This window comes from Anarrhichthys ocellatus, unplaced genomic scaffold (assembly GCF_004355925.1).
Source record: "Anarrhichthys ocellatus isolate YVR2014 unplaced genomic scaffold, GSC_Weel_1.0 scaffold64, whole genome shotgun sequence".
Classification (NCBI taxonomy): Eukaryota; Metazoa; Chordata; class Actinopteri; order Perciformes; family Anarhichadidae; genus Anarrhichthys; species Anarrhichthys ocellatus.
Window position 1 is genome coordinate 2,645,698 of NW_022280094.1, and position 20,120 is coordinate 2,665,817.

General features: G+C 41.8%; 1 protein-coding gene across 12 annotated transcripts in view; it reads left to right on the top strand.

Moving 5' to 3' along the window:
* The window catches only part of myo18ab (myosin XVIIIA b), a 143,218-nt gene that overhangs the window by 39,772 nt on the left and 83,326 nt on the right, over nucleotides 1-20,120 (top strand). For 7 of the 12 annotated variants that reach the window (XM_031872466.1, XM_031872465.1, XM_031872469.1 and 4 more), the window contains 12 exons: nucleotides 722-787; nucleotides 1,445-1,532; nucleotides 4,339-4,445; nucleotides 5,927-6,103; nucleotides 8,245-8,455; nucleotides 9,404-9,546; nucleotides 9,632-9,732; nucleotides 10,017-10,080; nucleotides 10,772-10,916; nucleotides 14,428-14,439; nucleotides 18,679-18,849; nucleotides 19,347-19,437. In XM_031872466.1, the coding sequence (XP_031728326.1) occupies nucleotides 722-787; nucleotides 1,445-1,532; nucleotides 4,339-4,445; nucleotides 5,927-6,103; nucleotides 8,245-8,455; nucleotides 9,404-9,546; nucleotides 9,632-9,732; nucleotides 10,017-10,080; nucleotides 10,772-10,916; nucleotides 14,428-14,439; nucleotides 18,679-18,849; nucleotides 19,347-19,437 (1,376 nt within the window). The remainder of the gene's footprint in view (nucleotides 1-721; nucleotides 788-1,444; nucleotides 1,533-4,338; nucleotides 4,446-5,926; nucleotides 6,104-8,244; nucleotides 8,456-9,403; nucleotides 9,547-9,631; nucleotides 9,733-10,016; nucleotides 10,081-10,771; nucleotides 10,917-14,427; nucleotides 14,440-18,678; nucleotides 18,850-19,346; nucleotides 19,438-20,120) is intronic. The other 5 variants (XM_031872467.1, XM_031872472.1, XM_031872470.1 and 2 more) reach the window with 3 other exon arrangements.

The following is a 20,120-nucleotide window of genomic DNA, read 5'->3' on the forward strand; positions in this document are numbered from 1 at the left end:
ATTGTGGGTTTAAGAAAGTTAGCATTGGAGCTATTTTTGGACCAAAGTCTGCTAGGTGGCACAACTACAAAACAAAGCAACAAGTTGAGTCAATACATGGTGATAAAGTTGTTAGGTGACAAGGTACAATGCTTTGTTTAAGGTACCTTTAGAGTAGATCTATTTTTTTCACTTTTAGCAGAGCCTGACTGGCAGTTGCTGAATTTAGGTTGAGCATGTCCTTCATTTCTGTTTGTACTGGCAGCACGGATTAAAGTGACAATTCTTCACTCCTTCTAAACAGTCACTGATTTTTCTCATCAGGCTGATAGAAGCGACCTGCATGGGCTTTGTGTCTTTGGGTTGGCATGTATATGTATGCTGTTTATATCTTAATAAAGAGGTATGTGTGAGTGTTGTGTGGCGAATTATTACATTCAGGCGCTACCTCAAAGTTTTTTGTTGTCATGCAGCCATTTTATTCCATGAATCTGTTTGAAAGTGTGACATTAAAGCTGATCTACCATGAAGCCAGCAAACGCATCCCAACAGGTCCTTTCATAGACGATCACACTTGTACACAAACTGGATTTCTCTCACACAGCTGTGCTGGATAAGTATGACAAACCTCACTTTGTTCAGATGCAATGCTACGCGGTTAATGCTCCATTTATCTGTGTGCTTATGTGTTACTCGCATATAACTGTGACCTTTGACCTCCTCATGCTGGCCAAATCCCCAGGGATCAGTGGACGAGGACCCTGTGGCCCTCCTTCAGACCTCTCATGCTGCAGCTCAGCAATCCCAGGTCTGAGTGTACTCCTCCAGCAGCTCCACCATCGTCACCCTGCTCCGTAGAATGTTGTGCTGTGTTGTGCTCACCCTCTGCTTGCCAAGTGCAGTGTGTCTTGTTCACTTTCCCCACTACTATGATGTGAAACCAGTAGTTAAGACTGAATTATTTTCTTTGGGTTTACATCCAAAATGATCACTATTCATTTTTCTTTACCATTAATGTGCTTTAAGATGTGTTTCTATTATTTAGTTGTTTGTTGTGGTGTTCCTCCCTCACTTTTGTGCCGTTTGTGTTTACTGAACCCAGGTAATCCCTGGTGTTTCTGTTACCCGGGTTGCCATTAAAACCCCAATCACACCCCCCTAAGGCTTGTTTTGAAGTTTGTGACACACAAACATGCGCACACACACACGTTGTCACACAGCAGCCTGAAGGAGCAGCAGTGCTCAGTGGACTGTGAGGCCTTTTGAGTCCACTGTCATCCACTGCATGGTCATCATCTTGGCAAGCTTTCCCTTAATAACCTTTCAGCATGTGCTGGTTATCAAAGTGGAAATAATGGTGTTTTCAAACCCACTCAGTGTGACTACGACTGGTCCAGTGACTCGACAATAATACTTTCCTCGTACCTGTTCACTCATTTTTCTCCTTGTCCTTTCTGTCCACCAGGTGAAGACAGAAGAGCAGATCACAGCGGAGCAAGTCTGGTATGGATCAGAGAAAGTCTGGCTTGTGCACAAAAATGGCTTCTCCCTGGGTGAGATGGATTACTTTGCTTCCTTCTTAAACGTTCTGATGTCGGACATTTCTAGCCTTTTGGGGGGCAATTTTGCTCTCTCTGTCTCTTACTTAAATTTAATCTTGTACACCGGTCAAGTCTAATGACAAAGATAATAGGATTTGAATAGGTTTTTAGATGGATTCGTACTTTATGTAGTTGTCTGAATTGCAGTGTGATTGTGTGTGTTTCTCAATGACATAGCTTTTAAAGTTAGGAGGAAAGAAAGAGATAAAATGGGAACCGATCCAAATTCATTTAGCACCTTTTTGGCAAGTGAAGTGTCATAACTGCAGATATTCAGACGGGGAAATAAAGGCAATGTTTTGGCCGTGTTCTGCCTTTAGTTGACGGTGATAGTGGAGAGAGACAGGACATATGGGAAAAGACGGTAGGAGAATGTTGCAGCAAACGGTCAGGCCAGATGGGAGTCGAACCCTTGACCACATGGGCACAAAAGAGCCTATGTGGTCTAGGGTTCGACTCCCATCTGTCCCAGGGTTTGACTCCCATCTGTCCCATCTTTGGCCTAACTGCTTCGTTATGGGGTCGCTTGGCCTTTCTGTTTCTTAGGTGCCATTGCTGCATTTTAATATATTCACTTTCTGTTTTAATACATCATACTGTGGTCTTGGCCCAAATCCTCTCCTTCTGTAGTTGTTATCTCACAATAATAGACCATGCCTAGTGATTACTTGATTGTTACTGATTAGTTTTCTGCTGATTGACTTCTGTCGACAGTTAATCTTTAATCTTTGGGGAGTTACATGTATACAACAGTTTTTCCATCTGTCCATCACCAACAAAACTACAAATGTGTCGTCTTCACGGTTTCTCTTCATGTACAGATTAAACAGAAGGGATACAACGTGTTCATCAGTGTGCTGTAGAGGGGTTGATGTGATTCAAATTTGAACACAGCCAGGCTAGCTGTTTTCCTCTGCTTTGAGTATTTATGTTAAGCTAGGCTAACCATGTCACGGCTCCAGCTTTTGTACCCCGCGGGCCGTCAGAGTGGTAAGTGTAGATTTGTGTTATGTACAGAACTGCTCTGTAAAGATGAGTATTAATGTGATATCTCATTAGAAAGCTACGGTTCTTGTAATTAGATTTCTGCAAACCATTTCAAGATACAATAACAACAGCAGGTACAGTTAACGTCTCTGTCAAACAAGCACTCCAAAAATAGCCAATAAAATATCGCCGTGACTCACCGATTATGATTCATAGCGTCTCCCTCGTGCATGCTAGTCCAGCAAAAACGGTCTTGCTTGATCGCTAAGGGTCCACTCAATCGAATCCAGTAAAAGATTTAGTCCAAAACACATTAGTACGTCCATAAAGACCCACGGGGGGCTGTTGCATCATTTCAAATTAGCCAGCAGATATGATAACTCGCGATCATAATTCGGTCTAATTTCACTTTTCATGTCAACAGAGCGGAGATTTTCATCGCAAAATGGAGCCTGCATTCCGCCGGTTAGATTGACACCTCATTTGACCCAATAGGAGCTTCTATAGCCCGGTCACATTCTGGAACAGCCAACGAGAGTCCGCTTTGAAAGACAATGCCCGCCTCTCTTCTTTGGGTAAAGCTCGAGCCAATTGGAAACAGATCCAGTTCAAACTCAGGCTCCATATAGCCAATGAAATTACGAAGACAAGGATATGCAGATTCAGCAGATTGCAGGTTGGGAAAGTTTTCAAAACTGAAATTCAAAACCGTGAGTCAAGTACCTGAGACCGATTATCAAGAGCAAAGTCTGGTTCATGAGAATTTTCAAGAATCTGTGAAAGTTGACAATGGTTAAATATGATATAGTTAACCATACATCGACATAAATAAACTACAGTTCGAATTTCGGACACGTAGTTTATCGTAGTATATGCATTTTGACGTGGTGACGCGAGCCTCCAAATGCGTTTTTACGCGGCCGCACTCTTAGTAAACCACGTGTAAAATATTAATTTTCTGTCGTATTGTTATCAAATTCTAACTTCTACCAGGTATCATGACTCCATGCTGTCGTAGGAGTGTGTTTTCCAGCTCATAAGTCCCAGCCATAGATAACTGCTGCCATCTGTTTGCCAAAACAAATCCAGGTGGAAATAAAAACCTTCTTTTTCAGTGTGTTGTAAACTCCATAGCTCAATGCCAGTAGCACTTACAGTGATTCTGACTGTTTGTGAAGAAACTTCAGAGTGTTACCGTTCAATAGAGACCATACATGTACTCCCAATGGTTCAATAAGAGCTGTCAGTTTACTTTGGGTACGCCTTGGATAGGCGTTTTAGACAAATTTTACAGGAGTGAGAAGAGGTTTTAACACACAGACATGAGCCTTATTAAGTCTTGTTTATCTTTGAAAGAGCAAATCAGCTTATTACCCAATGGCTGAACTCTTCTTTTAATGATTAGAAAAGCCTGCCATTATGTTCGCTGCTTGTCTCTCTTTGGTGGTGATCCACAGAAACAGATAAGACAAGTATTAGACCTAATAATCCAAATATGATCTCATTTTTCCTAATGGGAATGTTTTCTTCGTGCTAGAAAGGGGTGGATTATCGGGTGTTAAAAGGTTAGCAGATTCCTTAGTTTTTCTGTTAACAGAGGAGAAAAGTTGTATCGTGTCTTCCGATTCTAAGTGACCGGAGAAGCTCTGGTGCTAGTCTGCAAGCTCCAACGTTTGAAACATGTCTTTGCCTTTGAATTAGCCAGTTAAGATAAACAGATGAGCTAATAGCTACTGTGTCAGTGCTTCCTGTCTCTTTTGTCTCCTCACAGCCACCTTAGTGAAGACAGAGGCTGGCTCCCTGCCAGAGGGCAAGGTGAAGGTCAAACTGGAGCATGATGGGACAATACTGGAAGTGGACGAAGACGACGTAGAAAAGGTGAAAGGGAGTCGGTTAATGGTAGTGCACCAGGAGCTCCTATGTGCAATTTGATACAAACTGTTCATCCATACCAACTTGTTTTTCATATTCACTCCTGGGTATGATGAAAATATCATTTAGTATTTTTTATAAATGTTTAGGTATTTCTGATCATTGGACTGAGGATGGTACTGAGGATGTACAGAACACAATTTTTATCCCAGATAGAGACAGTGTATCACAGTATTAGTGATTGCAAGTAATTGTATATCTAATTTCCACTTCTAGTAAAACAGAATGAAGGTTAGTTAATGTCACTTGCATGTACAACTCCGATGGATGCAGCCTGAAGCAGTCCCTGGGCACTAATCTCCACCTGTCACTCAGAGCCTCAGAAGGCCTCAGAGGACTCTGACAGCCAGCAGGAGGAGATAGGTGGAGGACCGGTCAGACAGGACAGTTGGGAAGTTCAGTAGTTGTTAACATTTGCTTACTTGGCCACAATGCTTTTCCCAATCAGACGTTTCTAAAATCTCTGAAGATGTGTTGAGTGGAACAAGGCAACTATGTTGATCATGTCGTTGCCAAGATTTTGACTGTAAGGCTCTAAATATCAGGACCCAGAGGACAAAAACAGTCTCAGTCATTTAGTTGATGGTGTGATGATGTCATAGACCTCCTGTTTAATGGTCTGTCTGAGAATCTACAGAATCACTATCAGTGTACTGGGAAAAGGGCCCTCTTAACACCGCTATAAATAACAGCCATCAGCATGCATTAACAGCATACCTGATGACATAAGCAGAAAGCTTCCTAATAGAAGACGACCTTCTTCCTGACCTCTAAATAGACTTTATTATTATATTAATATTCAATTCACTTCCTAGGAGCTATAGAGGTGCATGCCGCTCTGGACTAAAACAGTGTTGGTTTGGGTCTGCACATGGGATTTGCTGACAAGAACAAAATATGAAATGACACAAACCTTATTCATTCAAGGAGAGAGGTGTAGCTACTCTACAGACTCATCAGTTCAATGTATTTTCTCATAGTTGTGTATGCAACGTATACATGTGATGGCAGAAGGGTTATTATTTCAAATATACAAACAGCTCACAAATACACCAGGGTCATATTAGAAGATGCAGCACTCTGTTTGTCACTGCGGGCTCCAATAGGACATCATTGGTCATGATGGTGCACCTCCAGCTGTATGAAGCATCAGGTTGATTAAACACATGCAAACTTAGAGGCGGTCAAGCTTTAAGAAAGAGAAGGACTTGTGTTTCCTCTGGGGTGTCATCACTCCTCTGGTGCCCCTGACTTTGTCCCTGGATCACCCTACAGTACCACTGGATACGACAGGTCTAAGCGACCACTGGACCTCAGACATGTTGTATCCAAGATCCAATCTAAATGAACAGTCCATGGGTGTATCTGGGTACCCGTCTCTCTGTGACTCGTTGAATGGCATCATCTTCATCTCTCTCTGTGTGCAGGCCAACCCTCCGTCTTGCAACCGATCAGAGGACCTGGCTTCACTGCTCTATCTGAATGAATCCAGTGTGATGCACTGCCTGAGGCAGCGCTATGGAGGCAACCTCATCCACACCTACGCTGGAACCAATATGGTGGTCATCAACCCACTAAGCACACCCTCCATGTACTCTGAGAAGGTAAGTGTGAGACTGATGATAGGGCAGCATACTGTTTGAGTGCCCATGGTTTTGGAATGGCATATCATGTGTGGGTGTCTATGTCCTTTGAATAGCACGAGCAGAACAATTCAAGCCCAAGAACTTTAACTTTGCCTCATTAAAGTGGACCTCTTGTTCATCAGACAAGTTGCTCTCGGCTCAAATGGAAAACCTAAAAAAAGTAGTAAAGTAGTAAAGACCACGCAGTATTAATCAGGCAGTTCTACAGTGTAAAGTCATGTGAAATGTCTTAAATGTATTCTGCACTGTGTGACAACAGTGCATTCTGAGTCTATGAGTTTTTGGTGGCAACTGAGTTTCCCCACTGGGGATTAATAAAGTTTTCCAATCTAATCTAATTCTACCTCAAGCTATTTTGATATTGTCCAATCATGGTCACTGGAGATGGCCAGGGGGCGGCGGCTTGTCACTCACCCCTGATAAAGCCTTGAAATAGAACCATTAAGTTTTCTGCGAGCTAAAGTTCTGTGAATAAACATTTAAATAGGCCAAAAACAATCTATTTCATAGTTATGTCTCCTCTAACAACAGCTCCTTTTAAATGACTGTGTTTGTGCATGGTGCCACAACATACAGCATCCTGTTCTGTTTAACATTATCTTATCACAATCCTAATCATATCCATCAATAGGACTATACTTAATAGCTCAAAGCTTCATTCATAATGTTGACAATCTTAAATTATTCAGTGTGGCTTTGTAGCACCAAGGCAGTAAAACTGCCTTGGTGCTACAAAGCACACTGTATAAAATCCATCGGGCTTAATCATAATAATCTTTATTCAGAAAGTTTGGCACGTTTCTCCTCACACAGCGTTGCCAAGACCTGCGCAGAAAATACATCAAAACGTGCGGCCTGATCGGGAATAGTGTGCTATGTATTGTCTAGAGAGATTGGCCCAGCGGTGTGCGGCCACTCACTGTCCCTCAGGTTGTGGCATCTTAATACATATTGGGCAGCAAGATTTGCCCTATCTCCTTCTCCTAGGAGTATTTTTAATTTTGAGATGTCACTAAATTGAATTGAGTTGAATTTTTTAAAGTATATGTTCCTAATTTTATTGAATGTTTCGCATTTTAGGAGGAAGTGCATCTCTGTCTCAGCCTCACCTGTCCCACAGTGACCACATATTCTGTTCTCTTTTGGTTGCCAGGATGTTTAGTGTCTTCCTTTAGATTTCCAGTTTGTGGTCTCTGAGCCTGTACTCGGTGAGGATCTGTCTCTGCTTTCTATCTCTGACAGTAGAGACATATTCTGCCAATTCATAATCTATTTCTAGGGCCAGATAACATTCTAATCTACTTTGGCTTTTACTTTCTTCTTTCCAGTGTTCCAGATCGGTTTCTTTACATCTCGTTATAATGTGTTTTACTCTGATTGGTGTTTGGAGAGCAGTGTTGTTGTGAGACTGGTCCCAGAGTGTCTGAGAGGAGGCAGTTAGTCGAGATGCAGCTCTTTAGCACAAGAGTTCTAATAAATTTAAAAATAGATGTAATCATTTCTAAAATTTACAACATGCTTTTATCCAACAAAACATTATGCTTTAATGCATATTTGTTGCCGTTTAGCCTTTGAAAAACAACATTTTCTCCCACTTTCCATAGCGAGGAAAATACCTGTATTAACGGGGTGGTGTAGCAGCAATCTAACAGAACCATAAATTACATTTCTATAACCACAATAACACAAAATCATATTTCTTAAGGTGATGACTTCACAAAATTTGACAACAGACATTTGAAGCTTCATTCTAAAACCTCAAAGCTTTGAATGTAGAAATACAAAGACTTTGGGTACATTTCCATAACGTTAACTCCTCTTACCAAGTTTTGGTGAGCAGACATATGGAGAACAGAGATGTGGGGGTCACCTCCATGGAAAAGAGACGGAAAACTGGTTTGTAATAGAGGATTCAAGATTCACTGGTGCTGATTTGGGGCTCAGCGGGGGGGGGGGGGACCACTCCACCAGAAACTCTGAATCATTCTAGAGACTGTTTTGAGAACATCTTAGTTCTGATAGTCTGTTAGCTGTAATTGGTGTAGGAGAAAGCAGTCGATAATCGTCTGTTGATTCGCTGTGTGTATCTTTCGCACCAGGTGATGCACATGTTCAAAGGCTGCCGGCGTGAGGACTCTGCACCTCACATCTACTCTGTGGCCCAGTCCGCCTACCGCAACCTGCTCACCACCCGGCAGGATCAGTCCATCGTGCTGCTGGGCAAGTCCGGTAGCGGCAAGACCACCAACTGCCAGCACCTGGTCCAGTACCTGGTCTCCATCGCCGGCAGCACAGGCAAAATCTTCTCTGGTGAGCCTACAGACAGAGTCATCACATAAATACATGAATAAATAGAACAGATGAGTAGATACGTAGTCATACAGGACCTGCACGTTGATTTGTACAGTGTTGTATCACTGCAGTGGGAATAGATGCACTTTATTTGGAGGTAAAATTCTAACTGAACCAACCAGACACGTCACTGTTAATCTCTCATTGCACAGGAATCCTGTGTGTCCTCAGCTATGGTAGGAAGCAGGTGGTGGTTCTATAAGCTGTGATGGATGTTTACAACAGTCAGTTTGCTTAATAACTTTACTGTTCACCTCGGTTTTCTCTACCAAAACTATGAAAATAAGGCCCAGGTTGCAATACTATATTTTATACTATATAAACTATATTTTTATTCCCAGAAGATGAATCAGAAGTTGTCGAGGTGAAATACGTGGAGGCACTAACAAAGGACAGTATTTGTTCACTGACTGCACCTGTGTTCATTCAAAACTTTATACTTTTAAACTCTAATGATGTGTAGGGCCTAAGTGCCCACTTGAATATTATGATGTTATGTCTAAATATGTAGGTAAGTATAAGTTTCTGTTCATGGATTATGATGCAAATGTAAAATATATAAATCTGTCTAATATGAAGATGTTATGAACAGAACAGGCAGAAATGGTAAAATATTGGTTTCTGAGGTTAAGACAGAGGTCATTTTACTAAATGTAGTCGACATCTAGTGTTTGAACCACGATGAGCAATGTACGTACAGTGCAAATTATTATAAATATGCTCAAGCCATATTCTAGATTATTTAAAGCATTCTTAAAGTCTGTCCACCCCAGATGGAGACAAACTGCTCCAGTATTTAGTGAAAGACAAAGGGCAGAACAGAATGCTGCATTCTCACTCAAAGGTTTATACTGAACCCTCTGAACACATAATGAGATCCAGTTTGACATTGTTCTGCTGACCCAGCTGAGAAGTGGCAGGCGGTCTACACCATCCTGGAGGCTTTTGGCAACAGCTCCACCTCTATGAACACCAACGCCAGCCGCTTCTCCCACGTAGTGTCCCTGGACTTTGACCAGGCTGGGCAGGTGGCCTCCGCCTCCATCCAGGTAACACACACACACACACACAGGTGTGCTGTACTGAGGATATCATAGCAGGACCGTCTGACTCATGCTGTCTCCTCCTGCTTAGACGATGCTGCTGGAGAAACTGAGGGTGAGCAAACGACCCGAGGCAGAGTCCACCTTCAACGTCTTTTACTACATGATGGCCGGAGCCGACAGCAGCCTGAGGTGACTCCTCTAGCACTTCATGTCAGCAATATGAATAGCATAAAGACGGACTCTTTCCTTTCCCAAGGCATTCATTTTTGTGTGATGTTTTTTATGCGTCTGCTTCCAGCCGTCCCTCCGTCCGTCTCAAGGATGAACTGATTAGAATTTAGTGGTCAAAAGTCACTGTGACCTCAAAAAAACAGATTTTTAGTGTTGTTGAACTAAATCAAATGAAATGATGTTGAAATTCCTGCACAACCTCCTGAGGCTGATCCCAGTACCTCTCTCCTCCTCTCCTCCAGAACGGAGCTGCACTTTAACCACCTGGCTGAGAACAGTGCTTTTGGGATCCTACCACAGTCTAAGGTAATCACACCACATGGTTCCTTTCATATGTTCTACATGTATTTAGCTGAGCCCTATATTAAAGGCCAATACACAAGCTTTTGAGGCCGATACCAATGTCTATAAAAAAATCATATGAAGATACTGTATATTGGTGGGAATTCATTTTCTCTACCAACCCATAAATTGATACACAGTTTTGATGAGGTTCCTTTTTTTTTTTTTTCACAATTGCGATCAAGAATGTAGTGAACATTACAGCTGACAAATAAATGGTGTTGACCTGCTTTCAAAACATATATCAAGCATTTATATATATTCTTCACTTTCTTGTCATTTATTAGCTGACAAATATGGCAATACAGATGGAGCAATAAGATCGTTCATATTTTAGTTTTTTTCTAACAAAGGCGACAACAGATGTTATTGATTTACAAAACATAGAAGGACACAAATAAGTACCTGCAGACAGCATGTGAAAATACAAATGACATCATTTGAAAAAAAAACCCACAATGACTAAATAACAAATGAAAGAGAGAGTGCAAAAAGAAAAGCAGGGCGTGATCTGCAATAAGCTCATATTAGCCAATGTATCGGCCGGACTCCAACCTCTATGGTATTTATGAATGAAATGAATATATGGAAGCAGCTGATTGCTGCTGCAATATTTCCACTTCCTGTCAGTTTGATCTGCTCATATCCTCTCCAGCCTGAAGACAAGCAGCGAGCCTCGCAGCAGTTCACCAAGCTGCAGGCAGCCATGAAGGTGCTGGGCATCTCTGGTGAGGAGCAGAAGGCCCTGTGGCTCATCCTGGGGGCCGTTTACCACTTGGGGGCCGCAGGAGCCACTAAAGGTAACAACTCCCAGCTGACTGACTGCAAATGCATCAAATCTTGAGTACATCACATCACTGGAAGATTGTCCCATTGTTTGTACTGGTCGGTACATGAAGAGAACATCTGTGTCCCTGACTGTGCTTCTGGTGCTCCACAGCAGCACAGTAGCATTCACTAAGGCCCTGGTTACACTTGTCTTTTCAATGCCACTTTTGTGATCAGGTGCACCAGATGAGAACTCAGCTGTGTCCACATATGTGGGTCCATACTTTACACTTCAATGCCTGATCAGATAGTGAAAGGTTATATTTCGTGGTCAAAGCACTGTAAAACAGTGGATGGACCCTTTTCATTTCTTATAAATTCTTCACATTAAAAGTCTGCCTGTTATTTTGTCATTTGAAAGCTTTTATTTTGAAGCAGCACAATCAGGAAACATTGATTATGTATGTAGACTGAGATAGCAGGTCTCAGCTCTCCTCTCTTCCCTTTGCTCTCCTGTGTGGGAGGAAGATGATGGAGAGCTGTGTTTGATAAATGGATTGAGTCCACATGCTGTCCACACTCACTGAGATCTGAACTCAATGTGAGCCAGGCCACCTCACAATGTGGTCTGGCTGATCGGATCCCAAAGTGTTCAGACTTGACAGTTAATGTGTCCTGGTATGATCAGATTACAAAGGTCACAATGAAGAGACCAGTCTCACCCAGGCCTATCTTGTTGAGGTGTAGAGACCTTTGAGAGGATGACAGGTCAAACCAGAAAAAGACCCATTGTGGCACAATGAGATGGGGCCAAACATACCCAGCAAGGACCAAAACTATTTAGTGGGCGGGGTTAATCCTTTAGAGGGCGCGAAGGCCCGTCTGGACTGGCTCTTTCTCCCTAAATAACGAAATGTGTGTGTTCTCATCTCGTAAGGGAGAATGACACTTTGTCATCAAAGACAAGTCTTTGAGTGTGTATGTATATAAAACTGGTAGATGAAGGGATTACTCGTGATGTTTTTAACAAAATACATGCATGTCATGTCTTTTGTCTTTCTCTGAATCATATCGCAGAAGCTGTGTCAAGCCTCACCTGGTGTGTTCATCTCCTATTGGTCCATGCTCAGTATAACATGAGGACTGATCATCCTTTTTCATTAAATGACCCAGTGATGTTTTTCATGGACGGGAAAGACCAAAAGCACTGTGAAATCACTGTGTCTCACTCACGTGTGGTCTGAGGACCCACTGAGCGGCAGCATTTATCAAAGGACACAATCACAGAAACAGGTTGCGTTATAGTGCAGTCCAATCAGACAACACCACCAACAACAGGGTCCTCAGAGAGTTGAATAAACAATAATTGTATACATAGTGTGCAGAGTAAAATCGATTGGGTGCCTGAACATGCTTCTGTTAAGCATAGCATGCTTTCAAGTGACCAGGGTTTTGGTGGAGGGCAAAAAATGGTTCTTTCTTATCCTCAAAAGAGAATAGCAAAAAATATACAACTGGCATTGACTTCCTAACAACTGCCTCTAGGTGTCAGGCTTGACTCTCTGTAGGCAGCATGCTGACTGTAACATCAACCAGGACTACAGGGTTTTCCTTCAGATGCTGTTTAACCACATGCAGAGTTTGTAGTGTGGAAAATGTTGGTCAACCTAAAGGGACTTGCTCTCACCCTAGTGGTATGTAACCATGCAGATAGTTTTGGTTTTATTTGTCCAGGTTATGGCATATGAAATGTCTGTATGTCATCTGTCAGAGAAGTCTGTCCACCAGATGTTGAAGCCTGGCTGCAGAGATTTGCTCACACTCGGCGATGTTTGTGCCGATGACGGTCGGTGTCCCGGTTCATCCCAAAGGTGTAAACTGGGGTTGAGCTCAGGTTCTCTGCTGGCCAGTCAACTAGTCCCACGCCAAACTGGGAACAAAATTAGTCCGTGGGCCGGGCTTTGTCCACAACATATCATAGTGTGATCATGGCCCAAAACCAAACCAAGTATGTGGGCAGAGTAGAGCCTCTCGTGCTTCTGCATAGCCAGAGTCCAGTCGAGGAAAGTGAGACAGTGTTTCTTTGTAATTTGGGTGTTGTAGGGAGCAGATAGCAGATACATGTGGTCAGTAAAGGTCCTGTAAGACTGGCCTGTTTGTCCACTCTCAGTTAAGCCTCGTACAGTCTGCATGACTTTTGCCATGATTCGCGTGTATCAGACAGATTTGTGAGATTGGACATTAAAAATCCTTAAATCGCTACAGAATCACAGTTAGTCGTGTAGTTCAGGCTGTCCCCACGTGTGGGACTGTCCCAGCTATCATGATCATATTATTAGCTTTCATGTCATAATATTATTCTTGACATTGATAACAGCAGTTGACAAATCAATCTTAACTGAAGCTCCACTCATTCTGGAGATTTAATCCTATCACAGTCCTCATGGGTTTGCTCATTAACCATGGAAGGGCTCAGTGTTACAAGGCAATGTTTGTGTTTTCTTGCTTGGTCGGGCAAGTGAGTCAGAAATCGACTTCCTTTCTACAAATTGTTATAATAATTAGTGGTTATCAAATAAAAACCCAAATCAAGGTAAAATGTTTAATCTTGATTTAAGTGAATAAATCGTGAACCTCTAATGCCGCCCAACTTATCTCCTGTTTCCAGGGTAATTCAAAATGCTCGCTTGTCCTTTAGCTTATGAACTTTGTCCTCACTCGCCGCCATTGTAACACAAGAGTCCGATCGCAGAGTTGATGGTGTGTGATATGGTCAAAAGCTCAAGAGAAAGCCAGTAAGTTGACTTTGAGTCCAAACGTTTTGGTCAAATGTTGGGTGCTATAGTGTGGTGCTCCTTGGAGACAGGTCTTCCTCAGCACCCAGATCCTGATGCTTCTCTTAATGAAGCCGCCTCAGCTTGTAGATGATGGCTCAAACTGTATCCACACTGAACACTTGGCTTTTGCTGTGGCAGAGAGTGCTTTTGGTCTTTTCCCCTTAAGGTTCAAGTCTATTCATTTCTTATGATGTTAAGTCGAGGTGCTCACCTCTGCTATAAAACACTGCAGGAGCAACTTGAAACATACACACACAAAGACTTCTTGCATAGTTATGTTAAAGATTCCTCACTCAGCACAGCTCGTCTGTGCTTAGATGCATAGTTTTTGTCAACCTGCATCAACATGACAATAGTTTTGGGACAAACTCTATCTTGTGGCTTGAACAGAACAACAATGAGATTTGGAAAGTGTTCCGTGTGCGCTGGCTGCTACATTCTTTCAGCTGAGTCTGTTTTGTCTTTGTCTGGGGACTCGTGGTAGTCCACAGAGTACCATTTACCATCCTCTGATACAAACCTGATCCTACAGTGACCTGTCTAACTTCTCAGCTTGCTCTTCCAAAGCATGATGGTGGTGTCAGTGCAGTTTAATGCTAATGTGTATGTATTCCTGTGGCTGTGAATTGATGAATCTATGAAGTGTGTTATCTCTAACCTCCTCTCTTTGCTTGCATGTTTGCATGCTGTGCCCTATCAAATGCAGACGGAGATGAAGGTAATAGAAAAAACAACACACAAGCTGTTTTTCACTTCAAATAAAGTTTATTTCAGAGGCTCTCTTGTTTGTACTTTGTCTTAATGCTTTTATCATTCCTCCCAGGCCTTAAGACATTAGCATTTTTATTGTTTCTGCTCCTCCTCCCCCTCCTCTCTTCATCTCCCGCTCTCTTGTGTTGTCATGTTTGCCTCGTGACGACTCTTCCCGCTCCCTCTCTCACCCTTTTCTCTTCCGTGAGATGAAAATCACGGGGATCAGAACTGTCCTTTTAAACTGCTCTCTCTGATGCCTCCCCGTGTCGCCCACATTCAACTCCCGAGCCGCTGTCACAGTACAACACATTCTCTAAAGCAAAGTAAAGCTTGTTCATTTTCACTTCTCTAGTTAGTGCCTTGACTTTCTTCCACAGAACTTTTATTTCCCAGCTTACCCCGTGTATCCCCGTGACGTTTCTGCTTGGCAGGGGCCCCTGTTGATTCTCTGGCTCTGTGTCTATAAGCTCTTTGATTGGTTGGCTGAGGAGGCTGCCATGTTGCCTTGGTTCACTCTAAAACACGGACTTTGAATCTCGTCCAGACCAAATGGAGATGCACTCCTCATGCAGACTGATAGTCAGGGTGTGATCAACAGTGATTAGCAAAGATCTAAATCTGAGTTGTTGAGTTTGATTTCAGTGTATTTTCCACCGCGTACCATAGAAAACACCAGTTTTAAGTCTCTAAGCCCAGATGTTCAACAGATGTTACATTAGTGTCTTCTCAGACTGGACACAACTCCACCAGAGCCACAGGAAACACTAAACAGTGGTTTTCACAGGCTCCATTGTAGTCCTTGTGACTAGTAAATAGGGATGCACCGATGCTGATACTGTTCATTTCCGATCTATTCAATTCAGTTCTATGTGTATATGCTAGATACATTAATGAGTGGGATTTTAATTCCTGTTTACGTTTTCACCAATTTGTTGCTGCTTTAAAAGTGTTCACACTTGAATTTTCTTTGTTACCACGTTACTGGTTTATGATGTATTATTTTAACAATGAATAACAATTCAGTAAATTCTATGTATTAATTGAATTCTTTACATCTTTTTTACAACGTTTAAGTGGAGCCTGAGCCTTTCCCCACACATACCAGAATGACCTGAGTCTCTTCCACACATACAGCTTATTAATGAAACACTGGCATCAGATCAGTTCTCGGTACCAGCTGATCCCCAAAATGGTACCAGGACTGAAGCAGTCTGATCGGTGCATCCCTACTGGTAAATTGACTTTGACAAGATAACCATTCGCCAAAGCAATCTCAGCAATTTTTAAAAGGAAAGTATATATTTGAGGTGAGATCTTGATGTTGATGATGGGCCTGTTTAAGAGCCAACATGACGGACAGAGAGCTGTATGTGGAACTGCATCGAGGTTAGTGTGATGAACGGTGCTGGAGTCAATTATTTCACATGCTTAGACTCACCCATTCAGCATCGTCTCTGTGAAGGTTTTCATTCGTGCAGTGGTCGTATTCCCAAACATGTAGAGAATCCTCTCAGAGCTCCTCACTCAGCCGCAACATTTCTACATCAGGAGTGATTCAGGAAAGGAAGGGACAGAAATCTGATGGCAGAGATGGGCAAAGATACATCAAAATGTATTTTGATACAAAATACCCCTCAAATAAATGTATCAAAATAAAATACAAAATACTGGTGCCAGAAAATGGAACAAAATACAATACATGTATTTTGTATTTAAAATATAGGAAATACTTTTTTCTGGATTTTCCGTTTTCTCACAATTTGGTATAGCAGAGCATTCAGGTTTGGGCTATAATGTACACAAAGCTCTGGTGAACCCCACAAAAAGGAAGAACAGTCACAGAATGTCAGTGTGACTAAGCACATCTGTGCTTGTTGATGGTCCTTCTTGAACATCATCTTGCTGAGACATGTTGTCGACCTGGCCGACTGTAGAATGTATGAAATAATAAAACTACTTTCATAATATGCCTTTTAAATAAAATAAATTGGATATTTAATGTTTTTTTTAACAAATGAACATCTACTGTCACAGCCTGGCTAACTGAACTATATTATCTGCCAGTAATTGTTATGGCATTATGACATTCACATTGAGAAGATACAGCATAACTTGTAATACAGTGCAAGATTAGATGGTCAGACGTCTCTTGATAAGGTTATCATAAACATACAAGCTCCCAATCTCCCTCTTCCTATAGCTAGTTACTCCACTGACAAGTTAACTTGCTAAACACTGGCTGTGCACTAGCCTAGACAGCATGCTACCGTCATTAGCATGTTAGCATCGAGCTTGATATTATAACCATCACCATGTATGTACAATAGGCTATGTAGCCAGACCCAGACATACATTATACATCAAGCTAGTTGACATCTGTCACACTCTGATAAAATATTTAACTTGACAGACAATCTGTTGAACTTGAAGATCTGAAGACTGAACTCGTGAACTGTTTTTTGATTCGTGGAGAAAGTATTTTGAGTATTTTAAATACAAAGTTACTCCACTCTAAAGTATTTTGTGACAAATTACGTTAGATTTTTATCGGCCCTATCAAATACAAATTACAAAATACTCAAAAGTAATTGAAATACGTATTTAAATTACAAGTAATAGAAATACTGCCCATCTCTGCCTGATGGGCACGGTGATGGGTATGACACATTCTTTTAAAGAGCTGTGATTGGTTGATCCAAAAGAGCTAATAATGCACTCTTGGTGCTGATGGGCCTAGAAAGGACAGAGAGATGGATAGATCACAGAGACTAGTCTCTATTCAGACATGGTGTAGTTGATCTCTGTTGAATACATTGAAGCCATAGGCTTACTTTATATTGATTTGATATTAACTTTCATCAGTTTCAGTCTCTAGAAGTAGCAGCATCAGTCTGCATGTAAATCTATGAACCAGCCAACATTGTCGTGGTCACGTTCATTTCTGTTCTAGTGTTGGGTGAGAGACCTGAGGACATCTCTAACGTGATGGACCACACATCTTTTCCCTGCACATTGTTATCTGTAGGGTTTTATTAAGTCTGAAGAATATTTCTCTCTCTCTCTGTCTGTCCACCAACTCCCTCCGCTTTAAGGGCTGAGATGCTTTGTGAAGAAAATGTCATAATACTACAATTCTTCATAGAATTCCATCGCTAGGAGCAACTCATTGCACCAGCAAGCTTCATGAATACAGCCATAGTGGTTCTCAGGCTTCTGTAACTGAAGGCCCCTTTCTGATTGCTAAGTTATTTCCCAGGACCACCTTCCCAAATACATGTAAGGAAAAGAAATATCACTTTTCTTTTTACAAAGCCATCTGTTTTGTGTCTCTGCATCCAAGGGAACATTAGTTTGTCTCTACCTGATGTGTCCTGGTTAGTGTGGTGATATTCAAACCTAACTGATCATTGAAATGATGCATTTTAATTTGACTTTTATTACTTATGTTTAATTCTTGAGCACATTTCGGTATAAAATAACTCTTTAGAAAATTAGAAATTTCAATTGAATCCAACCAATTGGCATTACCTCCAGGGCCATCGCCTCCAGCTGTTATTACAATTATTTCACTGTCATTACATTATGAGTGCCATTTCATTTTTCTCTAGTTTTCTGCCACTTTCAATGGGCAGCATGGTTAAACTGGCTGTAGTTAAAACAAATGTAGGTGTCATGTGTTACCATGGACTAAACGTTAGTTAGTTCCATGTAGTGAGAATGAAATCCTTCCTCATTGCCTGTCAGTCTGTCATTTGTAGTACGCTGCTCTATACATGGATGCCATCTGATGGCATTGTGATGCACAGCACGAACTTCTGAACCAGGCCTGTTGTGTTTACAGTTAGAAAAATAATAAAATGTTCTGTTGATGGAAAAAAGTCCACATCAAGTATGACTCTTAACACCTCAGCTGTCAGCTGTAACATTAGTCCCACAGTGGTTTCCCCACTCCACTTCTGTCAGCACACAGTCTTTAACCCTTTCTGGGTTAAAGACTGAGCCTACAGTTGATACGGTTAGTTCTAGCTTACAAAGATACAAGCACTAAGCAGCTGACAGAAACCTCACATTGAACCATCCTTTGTACCTTGTTCTTCCTCTGCCCTCTTCATCTTTCTGCAGCTGGTATCTTCATGAACTTTCCTCTTCAGGTCCATGTTGCATATCTTTTTCTATTTCAAACATGTTTTGACTTTCGTTTCAGCGGGTCGGAGGCAGTTTGCCCGTCACGAATGGGCCCAGAAGGCGGCCTACCTGCTGGGCTGCACCCTGGAGGAGCTGTCCTCTTCTATCTTTAAGCACCAGGCTAAAGGACTGCAGCACTCCACTTCCTTCAGAGGAGGACCGGACGAGGCCGGCCAAGGGGACAGCTCAGGTAGGAACTCTCTTTGTAAGATCCGGTTGGCTTTTAACAGAAAATCTGATTGGTTCAGTTGTGGTTGTCCTCCCCCTGATATGATGAACAGTTTGGAGAAGTGCACTTTAATTAGGATCATATGTACTGTACCATTGATTCATACTGACTTGTTTGTGTGTGGGATAAGATATAGTCTCAAATGATGATTTCAATCTGGAAATCTTTAGTTAAACAACAAACTAAGAATATGACTTTTGATGCCAGCTTTTGGTAATTGACATTTCTAAGTACTAAACACATTTAGGTCTATACCCAAAAATAGTTGAGGTTTGATAGTCATCCCTAGGTGGTTGTTTTCTAGGATTGTTTCCTAGGTTTCAAATAAAAGCACAAGTTCTTGGAGAAACGTCCTCTGAAACACCTGCACTGACCCTGAGCAGAGGGTATCAGCTGTAGACTGTCAGGTCCTTCATCTGGTTCTTGTTGACTCTAATCTCTGATCTCTTGTCTCTCAGGCTCTAAGGTCACAGCTCTGGAGTGTTTGGAGGCCATGGCATCCGGACTCTACTCGGAGCTCTTCACTCTTGTCATCTCCCTAATTAACAGGCAAGAATATTCCAAATATGTTATTTCATTATTTTGATCCTATTTGGAGTTCTTTTTCAAAAATCATTCATGATAATTATTAAAAACAGTTCTGACTCGAAGTCTCTTTCTCTAAAAAACGAAACTAGTTTTGAACTCACTGGTATCAGATCGGTACTCGGTGTCGGCCGATGCGTAAGTTTAGATTTCGTTGTTTCCAGATTGTTTGGTGCAACAGAAGAGTTCTTAACAGCGCCATTGTTTCGAGGACGAATGCTTCTGTGTTTGAAAGCTGCATCACCAGTGTAGCCACGTAGTTACTGACGCATATGTTTTACCACAGCAACCCATGTAGATAGGCTGTTGATGTCTGGTACACACAAATACGATGTGAACACTTGCAAATAACAGTGAGGACAGTCTGTCTGATGTATGTGATTTGAGATTTGGCCGCAGTCTGAACATTGTTCCACTTCAGCTCCTTTCAGAGCTTACACATCTATTGAAAGCTTCAACTGGTATGTCAATTCCCTTCAGAAGAACTCTAGTGATTTCCTTTCATCCTTTTTTCTAATTCAAAGCGACAACATTTGGTTGCACATTTCAGATTTTACCAAAAATCTGAAATGTTTGTTAAAGCTTTAATAAGGTTAGCATGTACTGCTTTAAAAACTGTGTATGGTATACACACAGTCTGCAGCACG